This window comes from Emys orbicularis, chromosome 6 (assembly GCF_028017835.1).
Source record: "Emys orbicularis isolate rEmyOrb1 chromosome 6, rEmyOrb1.hap1, whole genome shotgun sequence".
NCBI lineage: Eukaryota > Metazoa > Chordata > Testudines > Emydidae > Emys > Emys orbicularis.
The window spans coordinates 105,811,278-105,837,239 of NC_088688.1; the positions used below are offsets into that span (position 1 = coordinate 105,811,278).

At 42.2% G+C, this 25,962-nt stretch overlaps 1 protein-coding gene across 1 annotated transcript in view; it reads right to left on the bottom strand.

The window, feature by feature from the left end:
* The window catches only part of CNTLN (centlein), a 279,922-nt gene that overhangs the window by 174,577 nt on the left and 79,383 nt on the right, over positions 1 to 25,962 (bottom strand). Inside the window, exons 6-7 of the mRNA XM_065406475.1 lie at positions 21,514 to 21,651; positions 7,254 to 7,412 (exon numbers count right to left, since the gene is read on the bottom strand). Of these exons, the coding sequence (XP_065262547.1) occupies positions 7,254 to 7,412; positions 21,514 to 21,651 (297 nt within the window). The remainder of the gene's footprint in view (positions 1 to 7,253; positions 7,413 to 21,513; positions 21,652 to 25,962) is intronic.

The window sequence follows — 25,962 nt, forward strand, 5'->3', positions numbered from 1 at the left end:
TGCCCTTGTTGCGTGCGCCATCACGATCACCGGCAGAAGCACCTTTGCCAGCTCATAGCAGTAACGGATGCAGGCCGTAATCTAGGATGAGATTCTCTGAGTAGATACCGGACGACCTTTCATCTTGTCCACCACCGCAATGAATAACTGTGTTGACTTATGGAACGGCTTTGTTCTATCTATGTAGAATGCCAACACCCTCCTGACGTCCATGGTATGAAGCCTGCGTTCCTCATCAGACTCATGGGGCTTCACATAGAAGACCAGTAAGTATATGTCCTGGCCAGTATGAAACTGAGAAATGACCTTGGGCAGAAACACTGGATGCGGGCGCAGCTGGACCTTGTCCTTGTAGAAGACCGTATAGTGAGGCTCCAATGTGAGCGCCCTGATCTTGGACACCCTACGGGCCGAAGTTATAGCGACCAAGGAGACCTTCGAGGAGAGAAGCAGGAGGGAGCAGAAAGCCAAGAGTTCGAAGGGGGGACCCATGAGCCTCGACAGCACAAGATTCAGGTTCCAAGGGGGAACCAGGTCCCAGACATGTGGGTAAAGGCACTCCAGACCTTTCAAGAACTGTGCCGTCATGGGATGGGCGAAGACTGACCGGCCTTGAAATGGAGGGTGGAATGCCAAAACAGCCACCAGGTGTACCTTGATCGAAGACAGCAACAGGCCCTGGAGCTTAAGGTGCAGTAAATAGTCCAGGATGTCCTTCTGCACAAATGTGTCGGTTCAAGGCCCAACACGTGAACCACTTCCACTTTGCCACATAGGTAGCCCTGGTGGTCCGTTTTCTGCTGCCCAGCAGGACCTGTTGGACACCAGCGGAACACTCTGTTCATCCATACTCAGCCATGCAGCAGCCAAGCCGTCAAGTGCAGCGATGCCAGGTTCGGGTGCAGCAGGTCGCCGTGGTTCTGGGACAGCAGATCCGGACGAAGAGGTAGCTGCAATGCGGTGGCTGCTGAGAGACTCAGCAGCACGGCGAACAAGTGTTGACGAGGCCATGCTGGGCTATGAGGATAACAGACGCTCTGTCTTGCTTCACCTTCAGCAGTACCTTGTGGATCAACGTACTGGCAGGAAGGTGTACATCAGCGCGCCCGACCACAGAATCAGGAAGGCGTCCGACAGGGAGCCCTTGTCCCTGCCCCACAGAGAACAGAACAGGTGGAACTTTCTGTTCTGTTTGGATGTAAACAGGTCCACCTGGAGAGTCCCCCACCTCAGGAAGATTAGGCTGACCACCTCCAGATGAAGTGACCATTTGTGGCAAGATGACAATGTCCTGCTGAGGTGGCTACCAGATGAATAGCATGCAGCACACAAAAGTCCCAGAGGCTGAGCATCTCCCTATACAGGGCCGAAGACCTGGCGCCATCCTGCCGGTTCACGTAAAACATCGTGGCTGTATTCACTGTCAGGACGTGCACCACCTTGCCTTTCAGGTAGGGCAAGAAAGCCTGGCAGGCCAGGAGAACCGCTCTGAGCTCCCTGAGATTGATATGAAGGGCTAGATCGTTTTGTAGCCAGTGGCCCTAGGTGTTGAGCTCGCCCAGGTGGGCTCCCCAGCCCAGGTCCGACGATTCCGAGACCAGGGAGAGCGACGGAGGCGGGGTCACAAAGGGAACCCCCTGCAGCACTGACTCTGGATCCAGCCATCAGTCCAAGGACGAGAGGACGTGGCTCAGTACCGTGACCACTCAGTCCAGGGCATGCCTGCTGGGGATATAGACTGAGGCCAGCCACGCCTGCAGACCGCAGATGAAGTGGGGCATGGCTGACCACATACATGCACACGGTCGCAGGTGAGCGGATGGCTCTTTAAGTGGGCGATCAAGTCCGACATAGCCTGAAAACGTACTTACAGAAGGAAGGCCCTGACCCGCATGGAGTCGAGAACCACTCCAATAAACTCTATGTATTGAACTGGTGTTAACGTGGACTTCTCTGTGTTTATTAACAGACCCAGATTGTTGCAGATGGACCGCACCAGATCGAGGCTCTGTTGCACTAGCTCTGGAGACCTGCTCTTGATGAGCCAGTCTTTGAGATACAGGAAGATCTGGACCCCGCGATGTCTCAGGTAAGCTGCTACCAGCACCATGCATTTCATGAACACCCTGGGGGCTGAGGACAGGCCAAAGGGTAGCGCTGTTAACTGGAAGTGGCGCCCAGCCACTATGAAATGCAGGAAACGCCTGTGCCCCGGGAGATGGAGACATGAAAGTAAGCATCCTTTAAGTCGAGAGCGGTGTACCATTCCCCTGGATCCAGAGAACGAACGATGGAGCCCAAGAAGACCATACGGAATGTCAACTTCTTGAGAGACTTGTTGAGGCCACGCAAGTCCAGGATGGATCTGAGGCCCCCTTTGGCCTTCGGAATGAGGATGTAAAGGGAGTAGAATCCTCTTCCTTCTATGTCCCAAGGAACCTCCTCCACAGCCCCCAAGCCCAGGAGCGTCTCAACCTCCCGAACGAGGAGTTGCTCATGAGAAGGGTCCCTGAAGAGGGACGGGAAAGTGGGAGGGGAGGGGTGGCGGGAAGGAGGGATGGCCAAGAATTGTAGGGTGTAGCCCTGAGCTACTACTTCCAGGACCCAGCGTTCTGACATAACCCGCGACCAGGCCAAGAGGTAGGGAGAGAGGCGGTTGAGGAAAAGGCGGGTAGGATCGGTAAGCTGACTGGGGCATCGCTCTCGGGCACACCCTCAAAATGATTGCTTCTAACCCCCTGGGTGTTTGGCGGCTCCAGGCTGGGCTGGCGAGCAGGAGGAAAAAGGGCGACGACAACCAAAACTAGCATCCCTTCTTCTTGTAGATCCCTGACAGGGTTGCCAGGGTCTTGGCGGCAGTGGTGGCCGGAAGGGCTTTCTGGCTGATTGAGGTGTGTGCATGCCCAACAAGCGAAGGGTAGCCCTAGTGTCCTTCATCCCATGCAGCCTGGCGTCCATCTGATCCGAGTACAGACCAACTCCATCAAAGGGGAGGTCCTGGATTGAGGCCAGCATCTCTTGGGAGAGGCCTGCCGTTTGGAGCCAGGAGCTGCATCGCATGACCGCCAATACAACCACCCTTGCCGCCGAGTCTGCCGTGTCCCATGCCATCTGCAGGAAACATCTAGCCACCGCAGTAGCCTCCGCCAACACCATGATGCCAAACTCTTGGGCCAGACCCTGAGGAAGGGATTCCTGGAACTTCTTAAGACCGTCCCAGAGATTAAAATTGTACTAGCCCAGCAGAGCCTGATGGTTCACCACCCAGAATTGCAGGTTGGCGGTTGAATAAATTTTTCTCACAAATAAATCGAGGTTTTTTGGCCTCTGTTTTTGGGAGTAGAGGAGGTGGGAACCTTCTTGTCCTTCTCATTGGCCGCAGACACAACCAGCGAGCCCCGGGGTGAGAGGGTGGGTATAAAGGTGTTAGAAACCTTTGACTGGCACAAAGTACTTTTTCTTGACTCGTTTTGAGGTAGGAGGGACTCTGGCAAAGGGTTTGGCTAACTTGAGGACCCAGTCATGTACGGGCAAGGTGACCCGAGTGGGCCAGTACATTGAAGAGGGTGTCCTCCTGCTCTGCCATCTCCTGTACCTTGAGTCCCAAGTTCTCGGCCACACATCAGAGAAGGGCTTGATGCTCCCTAAAGTCACCTTGCAGGCTAGCTCTGGAAGGTCCCACAACCGCCTCATCCAGGGATGACAAGAAAGACTAGACTGCTGGTGGGGTGCTGGGGTCTTGACCACCATTGGAGAAGACGGCTTAGGGTGGGCACAGGTTCCTTTGCCCCGACCTTGGAAGAGGTTTCCAATACTGGGCCTGGTGCCGTTGGGACTGCCAACCAATGCTCCAACACAGTCATCAAGGAGTGCTGTGAAGGGGGCATCGTCACAACTGGTACACCCAACGTGCTCCAATACGGCCACTGCATTGGCCACTGGCCATGCCGCCACTGCAGTGCCGCAGACGAGGGAGTGGGCTCCAGTGCCCAATCACGCCAATGGGACCTGGGCGATGGCCTGAACTGGCCCGCCATACTGGAGGAACCACTTTCTGGTGACCAAGGAGGAGCCGTTGACACCAGCATTTGCTTACTGGTCGTGGCTACCTGCAACCATTGACCAGGTGTAATTGACCAGTGACTGTACCGGGGAGATGGGGAATGTTCCCACTGTGGGAACATGCCTGGAGGACGACTGGTGAGAAAACGAGCGGCACCAGGAATAGTACAGGGGGTGTCGACCCCATGCTGGTGAGTAGCGCCAAGGGGATGTGAGTGACAGCCTGAGCGACTGACAATGCATCTTGGAGCTGCTCCAGGATCCTCGATGCAGGGGAGAAGATCCTTGTCTTCTGTCCAGAGACCTGCGGTGTTCCCCTGTCCTAAGGGGTCTTAATGGCAGGCTTGCCCTCTTGGGGAGCCTTAGCCGGGTCCTGCAGCACCAGGGTCAACATCGCACCAGGTGGAGACCTGTGCTCTCTCTGTGAACCTGGGAAGATGATAGTGCAGGCTGTGGGTCCCAAAGCGCTCCCAGGAGTCAGTGGCAGACCTTTAAGGGGGCTGGGAGCCCCAACCGGGAAGGCACAATCGCATGGCTCTGGAGTAGCTTGGCTGGCAGGCCCAGGTCCCTTGGTAGATGACCCCTGGGCCTTCTTGCTTGGTGCTGGGGAGCACTTCTTGGCCTTCTTCTTCGGCACTGGCGATGGCGAACAGTGCCAGGAGGAGCCGGGTGCTGGGGTGCGCTGCACACGGAGGCCAAGGTGCAACCTGCCTGGGTGGCTCGGAAGCCGGGCGGAAGCGAACTCCATCAGGTGAGCCCTCAGGCGGATGTCCTGCTCTTTTTGAGTGTGGGGCCGAAAGTTTTTGCAGCTCCAGGACTGCTCCTTAACATGCGACTCCCCCCACTTAAGGCAGCTGCTATGGGGGTCACTCACAGGCATAGGCCTGTTGCAATCCGAGCAGGGCTTAAACCCAGGAGAGTGGGGCATGCCGTGCCTGGGGCAAAGTCCCGCTGGGACCCTAACTACTAACTAACTAACACTTAACAACTACTTAACGCTACTATATGCTAACTATGTACGAAGGCTCTAAGGCACAAAGTTCAAAAGGAGAAACCACTAGCTCTTGCTAAGCAAGAAAGGCGCTCTGACTGACCACCATGGGGGTAAGAAGGAACTGAGAGGGCATAGGGCCAGCAGTGCCTGATATACCGCGGTATGAGCGCGGCACTCCAGAAAGCACGACAGCAGGCTCTACGAGTACCGTTAAGGCAAAAATCTCCAACGATCGCACATGTGGGTGCACACACACCTAGAATGGAATCGACAGGAGCAAGCACCCCAAGAAGAATAACTGATCCCAAAAAGTGCAACACCTTTGTTCTCTGTATTCTCAAGCTGCTTGTCGGCCAGTGCAGCAGTCTGTTCTTTTTCTCACCTCCTGCTGAGAGGCACTGCTTGAGAAGGGTCAGTCTGCCTCTTGAAAATAATATGAGTCTCAGGCTAGGTCTACACTACAAGAGATTTGCCAGTATAGCTATAGATAGGTATACTGGCAAACCATCCAAGTGAAGGTGCAACTTATACTGGCAAAAAAGTGCTTTTCTCGGCATAGCTTATACAAACTCCCCGAGGGAACTAAGCTACACCAGGAAAAGCAGTTATGCCAGTATAACTTTGTCTACACTAGGGATTTTGCCAGTATAGAAATGTCATTAAAAAAAAAAAAAAATCACACTCCTATAGACGTTACTATACCGGGAAAAGTTACTAGTATTGACCTAGCCTCAGCTCTGAGACACAGCCGCAGAAGAGGTCCTTGTCATCTGTAACTGTGTCAACATTTTTCCTTGAAGACTGAGCTGCACCAATTTTTGGAGTGTCTCATCAAAGGAACCACTCAAATGAGATGCTTGATGTCAGTGAGAGACAAGTCAGGAGTGATGGCAGAGGTGCAGAGGAATGGCACAGGAGAGAGAAAAGCAATTTGGAGGGTGAGAGAGGAAGAAGGATGAAGCAAAATCTAGTAACTACATCCTAAAAAGTAAAGCAAAGGGTTTTGATCATTGTAAGTGGGAACTGCTGTCACTCACCCTGTCTTGCCAGATGCAAGCAGAACTTCTCATGTGTTCCACTGGGTGATTTCTAACATAACCCACTCTGCAACTTTTCTAGGCCACTTCAGTGCTGACCCAAGAGAAAAGGACCACGATCTCTTGATATTGAGCACCCAAAGCTTATCTGTATCTAATTCATATTACTAAGAACTTTTATTCATGATGAGTAGTGTTCAATACACTTTTCCAGTAACAGCAACACTCTGTACCTGTGACTGCCATGATACACTTAGATACGATATAACCCAGCATACACTTAGATATCCACCACCTAGTTTAGTTTGTTTACTTTCTCAGCTTCACAATTTTATAACAAGCTTCACAAAGCTTTAAATTCAAGATGGTACCTATCAGAGAAATTTCTCTGAGTGGCTGTCAACATTCATAGTACTTACCAAAGCTATGAAATCATATTATATATTATATACACTTCTACCCCTATATAACGCGACCCGATATAACACGAATTCAGATATAATGCGGTAAAGCAGTGCTCTGGGGGGGCGGGGCTGCGCATTCCGGTGGATCAAAGCAAGTTCGATATAACGCGGTTTCACCTATAACACGGTAAGATTTTTTGGCTCCCGAGGACAGCGTTATATCGGGGTAGAGTGTATATAGTTTTGCAGAGGATTTTTCTGCAATGGGTTTTCAAATTGTGTCACTTTGCCAAAAAAATTGTTTGAGATTGACAACAGTATCAAATTTACACATGAATTCTCCAACTAATCAACTAATAATAGGTGTTATAAACGTAAACCTCCACTTCTCATGAATGGGAGCGGAAGAGAAACAAAGATAGGCAAAGCAAACTGTAAAAACTGGCTGTTATGCTTTGCAATCCATCAGGACTTTTTCCCATGTATCACTAAATTCTACATGTTTAGTGCTGGAGCATGCAGTCCTTATAGAAGCAATGGGCATTCCCCTTCAGTAGGTATAACTGGGCCCAAAAGAACTTTCTACTCCACCTTCCACATTTTCATCACAAAATAGCACCAATACAAGCGTGCAATACCACATGGTGCTTTAAACAGGGATACTCTGTTATCCAAGATGCTGCATATTGATAGTTATGAACAGTACTCACAAGTAGGTTTCAATTTATACTTTTGTGATAGAAAAAAGCAGCCTACTTTTTGATATGATATAGTTTCAGCTGTGTGAGCATCTTCCTGATTTCTCAGTACTTTTTGCGTATCCATATTGAGAGCCTGAAGCTGCTGGATCAGCTCTGCCTGCTGTGCTGTGTGTTCTGTGTTTTGTTTGTAAAGATTCTGCAGCTCCTGCAACTCCTTCCTGTGCAAAGCAAGCAATAAACAGGAAAGCATGACTAGAAGGACAATAGTTAAACACTTGTGTTCAGCTAATTTTATTGTATATAGTGAGCTTTCTACTTTCATTTATTTTACTTGTCAATTTCCTTCTAAACACTAGAAATTATACACACAATATTTAATATTTATCACACACTCCTGGAAAATATCTATACAACACTTAACTTTCAAAAGCAGAACATCTATCAATTGGCCTTTAATGGCATGACTGCTATAAAATAACTGGACTTCCAGTTACAGCATTGGCAGCTTTTTGATCAACATGTAGTTAATTCTTTAGTACAAAGAGTCAAAATGTACAACTGATGTCTGCAGTAGACATTTACTTTAATAGGATACCTAGAACCACACAGTTAGTCTAATCTTTGTATTATTGCTTCAGTTCAAAAGTGTTCTTTGTCACGCTAAATCGCTTTCCATAATATAATCTGTAATAGAGTTCAATGGTATGCACATTGCAAAACTTGGCTTCTTCTTTGTATATTATAGCAAGCATAATTCTCTGTTAATTAACAAGCACACTTCAAACTATTGTTAGACTTAAATTCAGTTTCAGTGCCTATTACCCTCATTAACTTTCTTCCATGTTTCTTCATAGGGTTTTCTTTGGACCTTAGGCAAAGCACTTAACCTCTCTGTGTCTCAGCTTAACATCTGTAAAATGGGAATCATGACATTTGTGTAACGTGCTTTGAGATCTACAGATACAAAGCAGTGCATAAAAACTAATTATTAATACCGATATAGGCACTTTTTCAGCACTTTCTCTGCAGAATGGCAGAGACCAAACTAGTGTAATTCAAGAACTTTCTTTAAAGAGAGCATTGTACCAGTGGGGAAAAAAACGATTTGAAGGAAAACAAATAACACTGTTTAAAGGAGTATATAATGAATGAAAGATTCTGTCTTGTAAAAACTTACAGACAGCTATTAGAAAGCAATCATGAAAAGGGTGTTAAGTAGACTTAAAAATCTGATTTGTGGAAATAGGTTGGACAGGTTAATACACTTGTAACAAATAAAAGCTGGAGGAGATAAAAAGAATGTCACCGGGGACAGATTCGTTCTGTCCCAGGGAACCAACTGGTCGTGCCCTAGGTGTATTAAACCTATGTCACAGGAGTGATGCATTAATTGCAGATGTCTAACTACAAGATACATTTATAGTTTCTCATTTTAATTGTATTTCTTTTCTTCTCACACCATTTCATTTAGCATTTGTCCATGAAGCAGTAGTATCAGGGCATTTACACAAAAATTAAGACAAATGATACCAATACAACAGTCCTAGAACATAACATTAAGAAAGGAATATGGTCAAAGAAGCTTGTAATGGGGCTCAATTCAGGAAAGCACTTAAGCACAAGTTTAATTTTAAGCATGTATTTAAAAAGAGAAGCCTAATTATTTACTATTATTTATTGTAAGCAGAGATGGGGTCCATCTATCGAGGAAGGGGAAGAGCATATTTGGCTACAGACTGGCTAACCTAGTCAGGAGAGCTTTAAACTAGGTTCGAAGGGGGCAAGTGACCAAAGCCCACAGGTAAGTCAAAAACATGGAGCCCTGGGAGAAGAGTCTGAATTTGAGGGGAGCATGGGCTGTTATAGCAGGGATAAGGGAGAGACAAGACAGAACTGGGGGTGGGGAGGAGATCAAATCAGTATCTTAGATGTCTGTATCCTAATGCGAGAAGTATGGGGAATAAGCAGGAAGAACTTGAAATGCTATTAAATAAACACAACTATGACAGTTGGCATCACGGAGACTTGGTGGGATAATACGCATGACTGGAATATTGGTATAGACGGGTACATGAAGGACAGGCAGGGAAAAAAGGGAGGAGGTGTTGCCTTATATATTAAAAATGTATATACTTGGACTGAGGTTGAGATGGGAATAGGAGACAGACTTGTTGAAAGTCTCTGGGTAAGGATAAAAAGGATAAAAAACAAGTGAGATGTCATGCTAGGGGTCTACTACAGACCACCTAACCAGGAAGAAAAGGTGAATGAGGCTTTTTATAAACAACTAACAAAATCATCCAAAGCACAGGACTTGGAGGTGATGGGGGACTTCAACTACCCAGACTATGTTGGGAAAATAACACAGCAGGGAACAGATTACCCAACAAGTTCTTGGAATGTATTGGAGACAATTTTTTATTTCAGAAGGTGGAGAAAGCTACTAGGAGAGACACTGTTCTAGGTTTGATTTTGACAAATCGGGAGGAACTGGTTGAGAATCTGAAAGTGGAAGGCAGCTTGGGTGAAAGTGTTCATGAATTGGTAGAGTTCATGATTCTAAGGAAGGGTAGGAGGGAGAACATCAAAGTAAAGACAATGGATTTCAAGAAGGCAGACTTTAGCAAACTCAGGAAGTTGGTAGGTAAGATCCCATGAGAAGCAAGTCCAAGGTGAAAAACAATTGAAGATAGTTGACAATTTTTCAAAGAGACATTATTAAGATCACAAGAGCAAACTATCCCACTGCATAGGAAAGATAGGAAGTATGGCAAGAGACCACCCTGGCTTAACCAGGAGATCTTCAATGATCTAAAAATCAAAAAAAGAGTCCTACAAAAAGTGGAAACTAGATCAAATTACAAAGGATGAATATAAACAAATAACACAAGTATGTAGGGACAAAATTAGAAAGGACAAGACACAAAATGAGATCAAACTAGCTAGAGACACAAAGGGTAACAAGAAAACTTTCTACAAATACATTAGAAGCAAGAGGAAGACCAAGGACAGGGTAGGTCCGTTACTTAATGAGGGGGAGAAAACAATAACAGAAAATGTGGAAATGGCAGAGGTGCTTAATGACTTCTTTGTTTTAGTTTTCACCCAGAAGGTTGGTGGTGATTGGACATCTAACATAGTGAATACCAGTGAAAATGAGGTAGGATCAGAGGCTAAAATAGGGAACGAACAAGTTAAAAATTACTTAGACAAGTTAGGTGTCTTCAAGTCACCAGGGCCTAATGAAATGCATCCTAGAATACTCAAGGAGCTGACTAAGGAGCTATCTGAGCCATTAGCGATTATCTTTGAAAAGTCATGGAAGACGGGAGAGATTCCAGATGACTGGAAAAGGGCAAATATAGTGCCCATCTGTAAAAAGGGAAATAAGGACAACCCGGGGAATTACAGACCAGTCAGCTTAACTTCTATACCAGGAAAGATAATAGAGCAAATAATTAAGCAATCAATTTGCAAACACCTAGAAGATAATAAGGTGATAAGTAACAGTCAGCATGGATTTGTCAAGAACAAATCGTGTCAAACCAGCCTGATAGCTTTCTTTGATAGGGTAACAAGAGTTGTGGGTAGGGGGAAGCGGTAGACATGGTATATCTTGACTTTAGTAAAGCTTTTGATACTGTCTCGCATGACCTTCTCATAAACAAACTAGGGAAATGCAACCTAGATGGAACTACTATAAGGTGGGTGCATAACTGGTTGGAAAAAACAGTTCACAGAGAGTAGTTATCTGTGGGTCACAGTCATGCTGAAAGGATATAATGAGTGGGGCCCCGCAGGGATCAGTTCTGGGTCCGGTTATGTTCAATATCTTCATCAATGATTTAGATAATGGTATAGAAAGTACACTTATAAAGTTTGCGGACAATACCAAGCTGGGAGGGGTTGCAAGTGCTTTGGAGAATAGGACTATAATTCAAAATGAGCTGGACAAACTGGAGAAATGGTCTGAAGTAAATAGGATGAAATTCAGTAAGGACAAATGCAAAGTACTCCACTTAGGAAGGAACAATCAGTTGCACACATACAAAATGGGAAATGACTGCCTAGGAAGGAGTATTACGGAAAGAGATCTGAGGGTCATAGTGGACCACAAGCTAAACAGGAGTCAACAGTGTAACACTGTTGCACAAAAAGCAAACATCATTCTGAGATGTGTTAGCAGGAGTGTTGTAAGCAAGACACGAGAAGTAATTCTTCCGCTCTACTCCGTGCTGATTAGGCCTCAACTGGAGTATTGTGTCCAGTTCTGGGCACCACATTTCAGGAAAGATGTGGATACATTGGAGAGAGTCCAGAGAAGAGCAACAAAAATGATTAAAGGTCTAGAAACATGACCTGTGAGGGAAGATTGAAAAAACTGGGTTTGTTTAGTCTGGAAAAGAGAAGACTGAGAGGGGACATGATAACAGTTTTCAAGTACATAAAAAGTTGTTACAAGGAGGAGGGGAAAAAATGTTCTTCTTAACTGCTCAGGATAGGACAAGAAACAATGGGCTTAAATTGCAGCAAGGGACACTTACGTTGGACATTAGGAAAAACCTTCCCAACTGTCAGGGTGGTTAAGCACTGGAATAAATTGCCTAGGGAGGTTGTGGAATCTCCATCATTGGAGATTCTTAAGAGCAGGTTAGACAAACATTTGTCAGGAATGGTCTAGATAATACTTAGTCCTGCCATGAGTGCAGGGGACTGGACTAGATGAACGCTCGAGGTCCCTTCCAGTTCTATAATTCTATTTGGGACAACACATTTTATTCTCTAATTTGGAAAGATAAGAGGTGTCCAGAAAAATAACCTGTCCAAAATAAGATATCCATTTCTGAAAAATCTCCAAAAAAGGACACAAACAAAGCAATTAAAAGATTTTCAAAATAAATTAATCTGCGACAACAAGCATTCCAGAATAAATACAAATATAGAAATTAAACCAATATTTAATGAAGGATTGACCTTACTAAGCATTCAAAACTATTACTTTGTAGATCATTTGAGAGAATTAATATATCACTGCACATGGCAGAAAAACTATGAATGAAAATGGAAAAGAAAATCTCAGTCAGAAACAGACTTTAATATGATAAAAAAGTCTACTGTATAAATTGTCCAGACACTATATAATATAGATAAACCATATTAATAGAGGATACATTAAATGAATCTAGAAATTAAGTACACTGAATTGATGGAAAACTATTATCAGAAACCACACAAAAGAATTAAAAATCATACCATATACAACAAAGGCCCGTGAGCCAACATAAAGACAGCTTTTATGGGAAAGTTTGGAACCTATTAAAGGTCCAAGCCAGTGGGTATATTTTACGTAAACCCAGGTGGGGAATCTAGAAAATAGAATCTCATTCAGTTTGGGGTTGGAACAGAGAAGTAGCCAGTTTGACCTCCCAGGTCTTAGATGGGATCAGAAAAGGGGAGATTGACATGAGATGGGTAAATCAAATATTGAGTCAAGAACTGCCCAAATCAGATATCACTTATGTTTAAGCTATTTGTCAAATGTAATATTTGATTCACCCAATCCATAATTTTCACTTAAACTTTATCTAAACTCTAAAGAGCTCTTTGCCGGCTTTAATTTGGTTTTGATAGTTTCTCAGGAGTTAAGATTATTTTCTGTTTTATGAAGTGTTTCTTTCCTGGAGTCAAATTCAATTGTCAGTTATAATGGTGTAAAACTGAAATAACTAGATTGAAGTCAATGAAGTTGCTCCAGATTTACATTAGTGTAACTATGCACAAAATTGGATACTGCACCCTTCTCCTTGCTCTAAATCTCTAGTAGTTTGCAAGGGGGGGGGGCTTCACTGGGAGGGGGTGACTTAAAAAAAATCAGCAGCAGGAGTTTTAGGTCATGCATCTGCTACTGTTCATTCACACTGCTGCTAAAGTCAAAGCCTTCCCCCGCAGAGCGAACTTTCATAGAAAGCATAGTGATTACATTGTAAGAAGAGGTAGAGCAACCAAACAGCAGGATACTGCAGCTGATCACAGGATACCTTTCAAAATCTAGCAGTTTTAATGGAGCTGAGAGTATGAAAGGCTGATCTCTCAAAGCTCAAAATTTTAACTTCATATTAGATGTATCTATAGATCTTGAGGTTAATCCCACAGAAGTAAATGTCTAAATGACAAAGCTAGAACAAAGAGCCTGAGCAGAGTTGACCAAGTTGCTAGCAAGTACTGTAATTTAGTAGGTTACAACCACAGTTTTCTAACCATTTGAATGTAAAAACAGAAGTGTAAATGCAGCACATCTCCAGGATATGAGGAAGTGGAAGTGGGAAAATGTCGTCCAAGTGCCAACCGTGCAAGGCAATTTCTAGGAAACGACTAGGCAGAGTGAATCTGTCGACAAACTTTTCTTTTTAAAGGTAGTTTTCTCCCTAGATCCTAAAATATTTGCAAGTTATATCAGAGAGAGAGAACTACAAATTGTTGTAGTGTACTGTACTATACTGGGATACTGAAATGCAGATTTTGAGCATCCCACATAATTGTAATAGAAAAAAGATCACAGTGTGGGTTGCCAGCATTCAGGCCTCATTTCTGCCCTATTTTTTCTTCTCTCGGTTTCTTATTTCCCAGTCTTTGCCTCAACCCCTTCCTCCTTTTACTCTTTTTTTTTGGGGGGGGGGGGAGTCATTTTTCTCTCTCATGTCTTTCTTCGCTTGTTTTCTGCTTTGCGATTCAGCTCAGTCAGGAACAGCAGTCCAGGTAGTAGGAGCCTTATGTATGAAAGGGATGCAGAGGGAAACCAAACAGTAACAATTGCTGCTTGCCATCCAAGGCAGTGTTTCTTTGGACTGAGCCTTGGAACAGGCCTTCTTCCTCAATGATTCTTCAAGTTTCTTCACTGGAACTAATTTACTTTTCTATATTCATTTATTTTCCTAGTACAGTCTGACTATTGCTGGAAGTGGCTGATACTCACAATTAGCTTGTTCAGTCATTTTCTTATGCATTGAATGTGCATTGAATTCTTACAGAAAAAAAAATCACCTTATTTAAAATGAACAAAGCTACCAGGATTTCCTCGGGAAAATAAAGTATTCTCATGTAGTATATGAGGGTTTTGGTTTGGGGGGGGGGGAGGTTTGGTTGAGAGGGGGACATTTCTACTACTTAAATCATCATTAAAGTGGTCACCATGAGACTGTCAACATCTACAAACAGTTACCACGTGGTAGTTTCTGAAAAATGTTGTCTTTTAATAGTGACTACCATACTTATAACACAGCTTCCTGGATTTCAGAGAAATCGCTGCCTTCTTTAATAAGAGGTTAAGCAAGAGGATAACAAGTTGCATACCAGTTCTCTCTTGGCTCCCGATTCACGACAGTACCGTTATTCAGAAAAGCACTTAGCATATGCCTAATTGCTTCCCTTTAGAGAGATGGATTTAAGCATACACTCAAGTGCCATTTTACATATATATATATATATATATATATATTTTTTATATATATATATATAAAAAATCACACACACACACAAATGTTACTAAAGACCAAGGAGATAGGAAGAACACATTTTTAAAAGTCAAATACTACTGAATAGGGTGTTATCAATATTTACTGAATATTGATAACCACTCATTTTTAGGGTGGCACAGATGACATAGCCACTAAAAAAGCATGGAAGGGGGTGGGAATTCTGGTAACAGGGGAAGGGGGCTGGCTAACAGAAGGGGTACTTTGACTCCATGGACATAGTGAAATATTTATTTGGCCAACAAGGACTGGGAAGGGGTTAATCTGAGGGAACCATGCCAGGAGAATTGAACATGGAGGAGCTGCAGACATAATTATAACATGCTTAAAATGGCCACCCCCTCCAGGCAAGAGCCATTTTAGGTATTTAAGATTCACCGTAGTGCTATTTAGCGTGTGGGTTCATTTATTTGATTAATATGAATTCTGGAAAAATCCTAGTATTTATATCTGAATTGAATATGAATTAAAGATTTATCCCAACCATACCAAAAAATGTTAAACATATGTTGCCCTGTACATACTAACTGTTGCAAGCTAACATATGGCTTCCCAGAGATTTAAAGTAAAATGAGCAGCTGCTGTCAATCAAAAAGCTGGACATGCCAATTACAAATACTCATCATATCCATCATCTTTGTTGACATTTGCTGGTTTTGTTTTATTTTCCCAATAATGGGCAGTGTGTGGGGATTTTGCCTGAGCTGCATCTTCCGATGTTCTACTCCAGATACTGAAGGACTTAAAGTAATTTACTAAGTCTCTAGGTTACACCACCTGATACCCACAGTGTCAGGCGCTGTCACTTAAGTCTTTTCAGGGCATTGTGAAACAGCTTTGAATGTATACCAAAGCAAATGATCTGAAAATCCCTGACTGTATAGCAGCAATGATGAAACTCATGTATTCTGAGCATTACTAGCTTGGTGCGTTGCAATAGCACTTGGCACTCACTGATGGGTTAGAAAGTACTACCATCTCTTGAGCTAACAGCTCTGTGTATCCATGAGATACGAATCACTTTGAATTGAACAGACAACACAGCATTTAAGCCCAAATCCTGAGACTCAGCACAACTTTAAAAGAAGATCTCCGATATTCAACACTGAAAAATCATGGGACAGAAGAATCGTGATGTTCTGAAGGCCAATAACAGGATTTAAGCCTTCTAGGACATAGAAATATTATTGTGCATTCTGAAGAGATTCAGTGATCTTGCATTGGAGATGAGCATGAACAAACGGCAAGGAAGATGCATTTCAGAGATGCTCCTGCCCACCCTGCTTTTGGCAGTATTTCTGCCCTTTCAGTGCTTTGTGATTCTGATATCTTCCAAAATTGCCAGTTAAAACAGGAACCTTTTAAAGCCAGTGCATCAAGGACAGGTGGCAGCTTCTCTAAATCACCTGTTATTCAGCAGGGTTCCCCATGAGAACCATCTTTCCACAGAACTTAAAAAAATTATATTTAACAAACAAAAGATTGGATTTGGTACAGAAGTTTATTATAAATATTGATCTCCAGACCAAGTAATTGATACTGGTTGGGATTGTGGAAGTAGAGCAAGGCCTGACAAGGATTGGAAGGGGATTTCAATGCAAACAGTCTCTTCTGTGAGCAAGAGTCAGGCTAACTGTAACCCTAATAACGCGAGATTTGTAGAAGCGAGGACTGTGTGAGGCGAGTGGGAAAGAACTGTGTGAGAAGTTGTTGTGACCTTGCATGGAATGTAGACTAGAGTCTAAATAAGTGAGAAAAATAAGATATCAGGATGACCTATGTATAAACAAAATGCAGCTGTTGCTTATTATTGTATGTAACAAAAGGTATAAATGCTTGCTGTAATTGTTTACCTGTAGAGAGACCTGCCTAGGAGGGGAAACCCTGTGTCCTAGTGCACTCTCTCCCTCCACGCAATTGCTAGAGATAATAAAGTATCTGACTTTGCTGCACCCAAAAAGAGAGTGAGAACTGTGTTTTTCTCCGACAATTTGGGGACTCGTCCGGGATGGCAATGGGAGCACAGTAAGGCCAGTGCTGAGTGATTCTGAAAATCCTTGTAACTTTTAATATGCTGGAGGAGAAAACAATTTAATTACAAAAAGTTCTCTCAGAGATCAAAGGCAGAATTATTGCATAGTTCAAAGAAAGAAAAAAATTCTCACTAGCAAAATGCAGGATTTGGAGGGGAAAAAAACATGAATTTGTGTACTCAAAATAAATGGAGCACCAGGGTGTGTACACCTGGACGTATGAAGTCCTTCTACTCCAGTTGACTTGAAAAATTATGGCAAGATGAAATACAGACAGAATATCATCCTGTCAACTAAAAGGGAATCTGCTGTTATCTTTCTTAGATCTCTCTCTACCATGTGCATCCTAAGATTCTGAAAGAAGGAAGCCAGATCTCTTGGTATTTTTTCTACCAAGCAATATGTTTGGGATTAATTTTGATTAGACAGTGCTTCTGTTTTGGTGTCTAAGAAAAAGAGATTTGCAACTAAGGGAATAAGTGTGTCCTTTTAAGCCCAGAAAATCCTGAAATGGATTTTGGGGAAGAGGGGAGATTTCCTTTCCTGCCTACAGAGGAATTTTCCATTTTTACTGACAGTAAAAAATGAACATTGTTTCAGAAGAATAAGGCACTGAGGCCTTGAGTGACTAGAACATATTTATTTTATTTTATTTTTTAAAACCATCAATAGTTCTTTTTTTTCTTCTGACATAGAACACAGGGAAGTTTTTAAAAAGAGATTATTCCATCTCGACTTCCCTGTTAATGGGGTTTAGTTATAAGCATAGTGATAATGGAGGACTCTGTGTTATTGTATTTAATTGTGTTACCACAAACATTTTCTGACTGAGTACTTTATTCTACACTGTTCTATTCAGGTTGTAAAGATTATCATCTGGTTCTGGGCCACAGTAGCAACTGTCATGAAAGCCAGCACAGAGACAAGATGACGCTTCTAGTCTAACAGCTCCCTGGTGTGGAAAGCAAGCAGGCATAGCTTGTGTCATGCCTGGTCAGATTCTGTCATTAGATCTTCTCCTAGAGTAAACTCCATCCTCTTATTTCTATTGTTGGGTTTTAGCTTAAACTAGAACTCAGCTATTTGTTTTCCTTACTTAGGTTTTATTTTTCTCTGCAGCTCTCGATAAATGGTTATAGTTTTCTACTGCATTTTCCACCCCCGCCATTATATCCCCCTATATGTTATGCCAGCTCTGCAAAGATGCTACAGGCAAGAATTGGCTATACCCGATGGAAAGGTTTTTTGGAGTTGGAGGTTTGATCTATTTAAAAGTTCTTTATCAAACAGACTGATAATATGCTTTCTGTACCTGATTATGGCATATATTTTATTTCTTCCCATGCTCTGTAGATCTTTTAATTAAGTTTAAAAATAGAGAAGTTTTTCCATATCATGTTCATATACTACACTAAAAAAAAGACCTAGTAGAAAAGATAGTATGTAAACAAAATGAGAGAATGTGAGCTATTACTTTAAAAACAAAAATAAGTTTTAAAAATAAGCAACATTAAAGTAATACTAAAAATTTGGAACTTGTGCATGTGCCACAGTAGAAATGTCAAGCACAAGTGTGTAGCTCTTTTCTATGACAAGTCAGAGAAAAGGAAGAGACTTAATTGTGAATTGATGTATATACATACGCCTCTCAAGGCATGCAAAATGCACATCCAACCGGTCCTTCTTTAAGTTCAATAATTTTTACTGAACACTTCATAATGAAGCAGAGCAAAAACCAAAATGCTTAAACTGCCTTAATTTGACACAGAAGTCTTAACTCTCTAAACTGGGAATTACCCCCCAGAATCATGAGATGCAGCAGTAAAAATCCTTAAAGAATTTCTATATGGAACATGAAATGTGACCCCCCAAACAGAACAAATAATGCCCTTTTACAAACAAATCTTGGCAAATTATAACATTTCAGAAAACTACTCAAAAAGGAAAACATATTTTATAATGTACCTAAAAAGATGACTAATAATAATAATATAAATGATGGGGAGCATATGTATAAGAAAAGTTGTGTAAATATTGTGGTCAACTGACTATATTCTGATGGGATGTGGTAATGTGACGATTCAGCACCTAGATCCTATGGCAATTGGGTCTATTTAAATCCCTAGAGATAAAGAGATATGAAAGTGGGGGAATATGACTCATATTGTGAAAGTAGTGGGTGCAATTTTGTTCCATAAATTTGGAATGACAGTATCATAGTTAAGGTTGTTTGGGAGACCTTTCCATACGAACAAACAAAATACTTGAAAATACATGTAAACACAGCTTAGAATTTCTTTATATACTTTTTTCTTAAAATACTGATGTCTATTTTCAACATTCACTCAAATGAAATGACCTTTTTCAGAGTGGCAAAGTTACTTTTTTAAAATTCAAAGTTTCATAAGAGTTTACCTGTGATGCTTTGATGCTCCCACTATAGCTGTGGGCCTAGCAAAGCTTGCAAAATGAGTAAGTGTCTATGTTTAGCAAGCGCTGACTTGTAGTGGAAATTGTAAAAATGTAAAATGGTGGCTCGGCCAACTCAGTTTGTAACGTGCTATTCCCGCAGACAATGTGTAATAACTTTGTCAGCTTTGATTACCTGCTTTGAAAGTATCCTTTCCGATCCCTGTAACCTCACACCATAGATATCTTGGGCCACAGAGAAGCATAGTTTTAGTATAACAATCTATTCAAGTCTGTCAGACTTTTGATAAAGTTTACAAATTCCATCAGCTTGTCTTTCCATAGATCAGGCTATTAAAATCTTTCTTGTTTACATACCATTCTTGTATTTTTGTTAACAACTGAGATCCTGAATTTATGACTTTTAAACATGAAAATAACTAGGGACATCTTTTTCAATAGAGATCCTAGATTGGGGTGGGCAAACTTTTCGGCCTGAGGGCCACATCTTGGTATGGAAATAGTATGGCGGGCCATGAATGCTCACAAAATTGGGGGTTAGGGTACAGGAGAGGGTGAGGGCTCCAGCTGGGGGTGTGGGCTCTGTGTTGGGGCCAGAAATGATGAGTTCAGGGTGCGGGGGGGGGGGCGCTCTGGGCTGGGGCGGGCTCTGGGCTGGGGCGGTGTGTTCGGATGAGGGAAGGGCTGAGAGCTCTGACTGGAAGTGTGAGTCCTGGGCTGGGGCCAGGGATGAGGGGTTTGGGGTGCAGAAAGGTGCCCTGGGCTGGGATGAAGGGTTTGGAGGGCAGGAGGGGGATCAGGGCTGGGGCAGGGGGTTGGGGCTGTGAGGGCTGTGGCTGGGGGTGCAGGCTCTGGGGTCAGGCTGGAGATGAGGGGTTTAGAGTGCAGGAGGGTGCTCCAGGCTGGGATGGAGAGGTTCGGAGGGCAGGAGGGGGATCAGGACTTGGACAGGGGGTTGGGGTGCAGGGAGGGAGGATCATGGCTGCAGGGTCCGGGCAGCACTTACCTCCAGCAGCTCCCGGAAGCAGCGGCATGTCCCCCTCTGGCTGCCGCGCGGAGGCGCGGCCAGGCGGCTCTGCGCGCTGCCCCGTCCGCAGGCGCCGCTCCCACAGCTCCCAACCAATGGGAGCTGCAGAGCCGGCTCTTGGGGCGGGTGCAATGTGCGGAGCCCCCTGGCTGCCCCTTCTTCTGGGAGCTGTGTGGAGCCACTGCATGAGCAGAGCAGGGCAAGGCAAGCCCAGCCCCCGACCCTGCTCCCCGACGGGAGCTCAAGGGCCGGATTAAATAGTCTGATGGGCCGGATGCGGCCCACGGGCCATAGTGTGCCCACCCCTGTCCTAGACCAATCCCAGGAAGACAAATTAAGTTACATAAAAATTACAAAGATCACGTTTCTCATTTTTCTTTAAAGACAAAAGACTTATTCCCTATGGTGAAATTATTAGTGGTTGAAAATTATGAAGAATCAGCATTCTAACTGCAATGACTGCTATCTATATATTGTATTGATCTGTTTTATTTGCACCATTCCAACTAGTGCTCCTGGAATGTAAGCTCTTTTAGGCAAGGGATACTCTTTGTCTAATACAGCCCTTCTACCAGACAGCACTGTGTCCTCCTATGGAACTATGTAAATAAGAGAAGAATGGACTACTTCTCATCAATCCACTTAAACCTGTTGGATGTCTTCTGCCATTGCTGTCATTTTGATGATTTTAATAACCTAGTCATTTCATATAATTCAGCCTATCTTTCATTTCTTCTACACATCTCAAATATGCAGCACTAATCCTCCAGATTCAGCCTAATAAAAAGATGTGTGAGACCTCAGATAAAGCTTAAATCACAGCATTTTAAACCTTTAGCATAGGCTTGTATAGACTCCTGTTGACCTGTCAGACTTGATTCTAATTAAAAAGTTAAAGTTAGGGTTGAAACTTTTGTAGGTATAGGGCATTTAGCCTCTCAAATTAATTGCTTATGTTACTAATCATATTGGTATTTTGCAACTTTCAGTGGAGATTGACAACTTTCTGACCCAATGCTAATTACAGAAGTGTAGTTTTTAATAATGTCCATCCCTTCTTTAAAAAACTGAACATCACAAAAGGCACAAAAATAGTTTGCATAAATAGTAGATTCCAAGACTAACCATCCAAAAATTTCCAGATAACGTGTGTACCTTACAAAGTAGGCTGGTATTACAATACATTGTTTTGCAAAAGTAGCTGTGATAAGATATTTCTTCCTAATCATAAAATAATTTAATTTAAAAAATTGCAAGCTATTAGCTTATTTAGCAAATGGAGATGTGAAATACTTGCCTAACTCTGGCCACATCACAATCCTTTTGTGTTAATTCAGTCTGTTTAACAACCACTTGTGATGACAAGTCACTGCATTTAGTGTTCAAGTCTTCCATTTGTTTTCTTGCCTCTGTTAAATCAGTTTCCAAATTCTGTAAAGAATTAATTTTTTCAATATATTAAAAAGCACGGCAGCCAGTAAGAGTTAAAAACTACAAAGAACATATAATTATTCCCTACATATACACACTCTCTCTCTCTCTCTCTCTGACAAAATGTTAAGATGGAGTAATGGATAAGAGAACTTATGAACAGGGTAAAAACATTACTGCAAGATCCTAATTATTCCAAAACCAAGCAAAACCCACGAAATTTAAATGAAATCCAAACATGGTAAAGTATGGAAATGTGTGTCTAAAGCATCCAAACCACCATAGCTGTGTCCTGTAGTGACATTATGCAAAAACCATAACATTATAATTAAAGTATTTTAGTGTTTGCAGTCCTGGATTAAAGGAAACTGATTTTTAAAGGCATTTAATTTTTTTTCATACTTTTTTCCTCGTTGTGTTCTACAGAGTTGAGAAAAACTCATGGAGAATTGGCTTCTGTCAAAATACCTACCATTTCCCATTATCTCAATGGAGATATGAAGCTACAGAATGTTCTCAACAAAGATGTCCAGTGCCTCTCATTGTTCCCAATGGGACTGAAGCCAAGCTACCAGCAGGAAAAGTGGTAGCCCTACACTCTCAAGAGGTAAATCAGAGACGATGCACAGCCATGCATAGGGTCAGATTCTAATTTATTCCATGTTTGGACTTGGGACAGAGATGGAGGTGAGAAGGGGAACAAAGGTGACTAAGTCACTTTTGCATTCCTCATATTCTGGGACTGTGCAGGAACCTGCCCCGTCCCCAACGTAAGTTATACAGTCCTCAGGGGTACATTAACTTTTGCTTGGCTTCCAATGGCCCACAATGGGCTCTGGGAAACAGAAAACACCCATATTGCAGGGCCATGCTCCTGAACCACCTGGAGGCTGAGAGCAGAGTCTATATAGCGTCTTTACACCAGTTCTATTCTAGCCAGGGACGTCCCCTGCACAGGAGAATTCTCATCAGGATGCTGTTTCTGCCCACTTCAACACCTCTTTATGCTACCAGAGCAGTTTAAAAGGCCTTAGCACAAGTGAGAATTAGGTCTATGCTGTACACAAACAAGATTTATAAAGGCATATGTGATAAACTGGAAAGGTATATGATAAATGTGGTTAATAAAAAACGGGGTGGATAAACATCGATTATTTAAAAAAATTAAATCAGATTTTTTTATTTATATCAGTTTTTCTGTTTAAATTAAATACAATTTTTTTTTAAAGAATAAACCTATTTAAAATCAAATTTGAAATTGACAACCTATTTTAAGGTCTAAACTTATAATAATATATTAAAATCATTTAAATTAAATAAAAAATATTAAGTAGTACATATGTGCTACCAAATTTAAAGAAAGTCAAACCACTGAACTAGTGGAAGTCATTGGCTAATCGCTTAGAACCAGATTTCGTTGAATGCCAAACCAGCTTTTGACAGCAGTAGCCTCTTCTGCAGGTGCAGAGAATATTTTGTTCACTTCAGTTTATTCAACTACTTCAGTTCATTCAAATTTCATTAGTTCATTCAAATTTAAGAAACCAGTTGGGAGTTGGGGGGGGGGGGGGGAGAAAAGAGAGCCAGGAAAATTTGTTTTCCTCTTCCAATGCAGGAATAAAAGTTAGGTGCGAGAGGACGAGATCTGCTAGAAAGATATCTAAAATCTAGAAAGACCAAAAATAATCAATTCAAATCACTAACTACAGATAATACTTTTAAATGCAAAACATGCTTTGATACACTTTTTATTCCTTATATTTCCAGCACATTTAAGACAGTTTTATTTAATTAAAAAAATTAAATGCTGTTTTTGCACATTTTTAATTGAATTTGAATTTCCATCCAAATACAGCTTGATACAAATCGTCAATAAAAAATTAATCATCTAGTAAATAAGAAATGCATCATTCACCATTTTCTAAAACAATGTAAAAAAATTAAGAATCCGAATAAATGCAAGTTAATCTATATAAATAGCTTAAATAAATGTTTATAGTTAGTATATCCTCCTGGTTAGCAAAAAGGAAGCACCATTTAGTGTAAAGGCTATATTTAGTTGTAAATCAACGTATTTTAATGGTTACCAAACAAATAGAAAATAACTGAAGTACAAATACAAAACAAGATGAAAACTTTGATTTTAAATCATCGATTTTAATCTTGCTGATTTAAATCATGATTAAAATCAGTGATTAAAATTGCTTTGATTTAAATCAATCCACCTTGTATTTATCACTCACTTTTGACCACATTACTTGCCCTCTGCCCACTAATCTATTTCACTGGGACTTATTGAAATATTCCAAATGTCTACACAGCTTCAAACAGCTGACATAAAAAGAAAATAATAATAATAATAATAATAATAATAATAATTTTAAAAAAAGCCCTATCCCAGTATTGTTTCTTGCTTCTCCTAGTAAATGTGAAATTTTACCTTCAGAATTGACCGCACCATGCCTTTAAGCAGGTGGGGGGAGTTATCCAGCTTGCCGAGGGAGAGGGTACAGTACTTTTCGGGTTGGGGGGAAAGAGGCTCAGAAGCTGCTGCAAAAGGGGGAGTGTGTCAGCATGACGACATTGACTCATCCTCTGGGACTGGAAGGGCTGAGGAGTTGAAAAGGGGCAAGCCTGGAAGGGAGAAGCCCCTTTTCACCAGTGCAGGCGAAGCAGCACCCACCCTCCCACCCCTTGAGGTGGCAAAATGCCAGGTTTGGTCAGGACCTGCTGTGGGCATTATGCTAGCTGCTCCTTTTTAGGCGGTCTGGGAAGGAATTTTTCCCTCACCACCAGATTGGTGTAGGTGAAGTGAGTTTTTTTGTTTTTATTTGCCTTCCCCACAGCAGGTTCAGGGAGGGCTCTGTTATGGTGAGGAGTGAAGGGAATTAGACTATATGTTGCAACACATTATGTAAGTGTGGGGTGGATGTCCAGTGCAGGCATTCAATAGGGAAGGTATACAGTGATCAGATAAACTGTTTGATAAAGGACTTAAAAAGTAGGTGATGATTACAGGAGCAGAAAGGGGGAGTTTGGTGCTCCTATGAAACCCAACCCCCTTTCTTATAGCCCACCTTAATCCTTGTTCGGGGTGGATGAGGGATGGTAAGGTCCCAGCAATGGGTTGGCTGGGAGACCTGGATGGAAAAAGAAGGGGGCTGGCAGAAGCCCCTCCGGGTGGCTATTGAATGAACATGGGGTTATCTGCACGGTACACTTTTGTCTGCCAGGTAGTCCCAGACATCTAATAATAAAATTGCAGCCTGATTAAAACCATATCAAGCGTCTCCTGTCCTTCTTCCGGTATAGCCGGACAACACTGACAGCTTTTGTATACATACAAATGTCACTGCTTGAAGCCTGATATCTCAAGCCCTCCAGGGCTAGAAACTGATGCTTTATCCCGTTGAAAGGGGAGAGACCCACCTACCTAAATAGGAGAAATAGTAGTCACTTCTATCCTTCAAAAGAGATTTTAAAAGTAAAATTTTAGGATGTTTTACATTTATTAGTTTTAATCTTACTCTCCCTCTGGGTGCTGTACAATTGGATTCATGAGGAGCGAGCTGGACTGTTTCTGGATCCCTTGTTAACAACGATCTTTTTTACCAGTGCTAATGCTCAAGCCAAAGAGATCACAGCTTGACTCCCAGATACCAGATTCAGTAGCATAGCCAGTGTTTAGAAAAAATAACATTTCACTTCTAAACACAGCCAATTTTATATGGAAATCATTCAGAGACAATGAATATGGACCCCTATGTTGCCATTTTTACAATCACTTAAGATCAACACACTGACGACAAAAAATCCTGTTACTTATTTTCCCATTTTAAAAACACTGTTATTAAAAGCATTTAAGAGACATGTTACACTGGGAGAACTGATCATTTTCAGACAATACAGTACAAGTTGATAATCTCATATTTGTCCTCATATTATTTCCCATCCTATTTATTAGTACCCTGTTAAAAACAATTCTGGCATCCAATACATATTCTTGAAAATGTCTGGTAATGGAAATGGGAGAAAGAACAGAACAGAGGGAGAAATTAATTCAAACTGGAACCCATTAAAATGTCAAGCAAATATTTATAGCTAATTTATGCATAAGTAATACAATCATGAATAAGGTAACTGTTTTAGTAAAACAAAGTTTCTTAAATCCATGTGTACATAATAAAGTTTAAATATATCTTTTTTTTCTAAGTAAAACACGCTATCACTACTTGGTGCATATACAACATTTTTCCTCTTAAAAGCCCTTTAGAAACATCAACTAATAATCCTCACAATAATCTTGTGAGA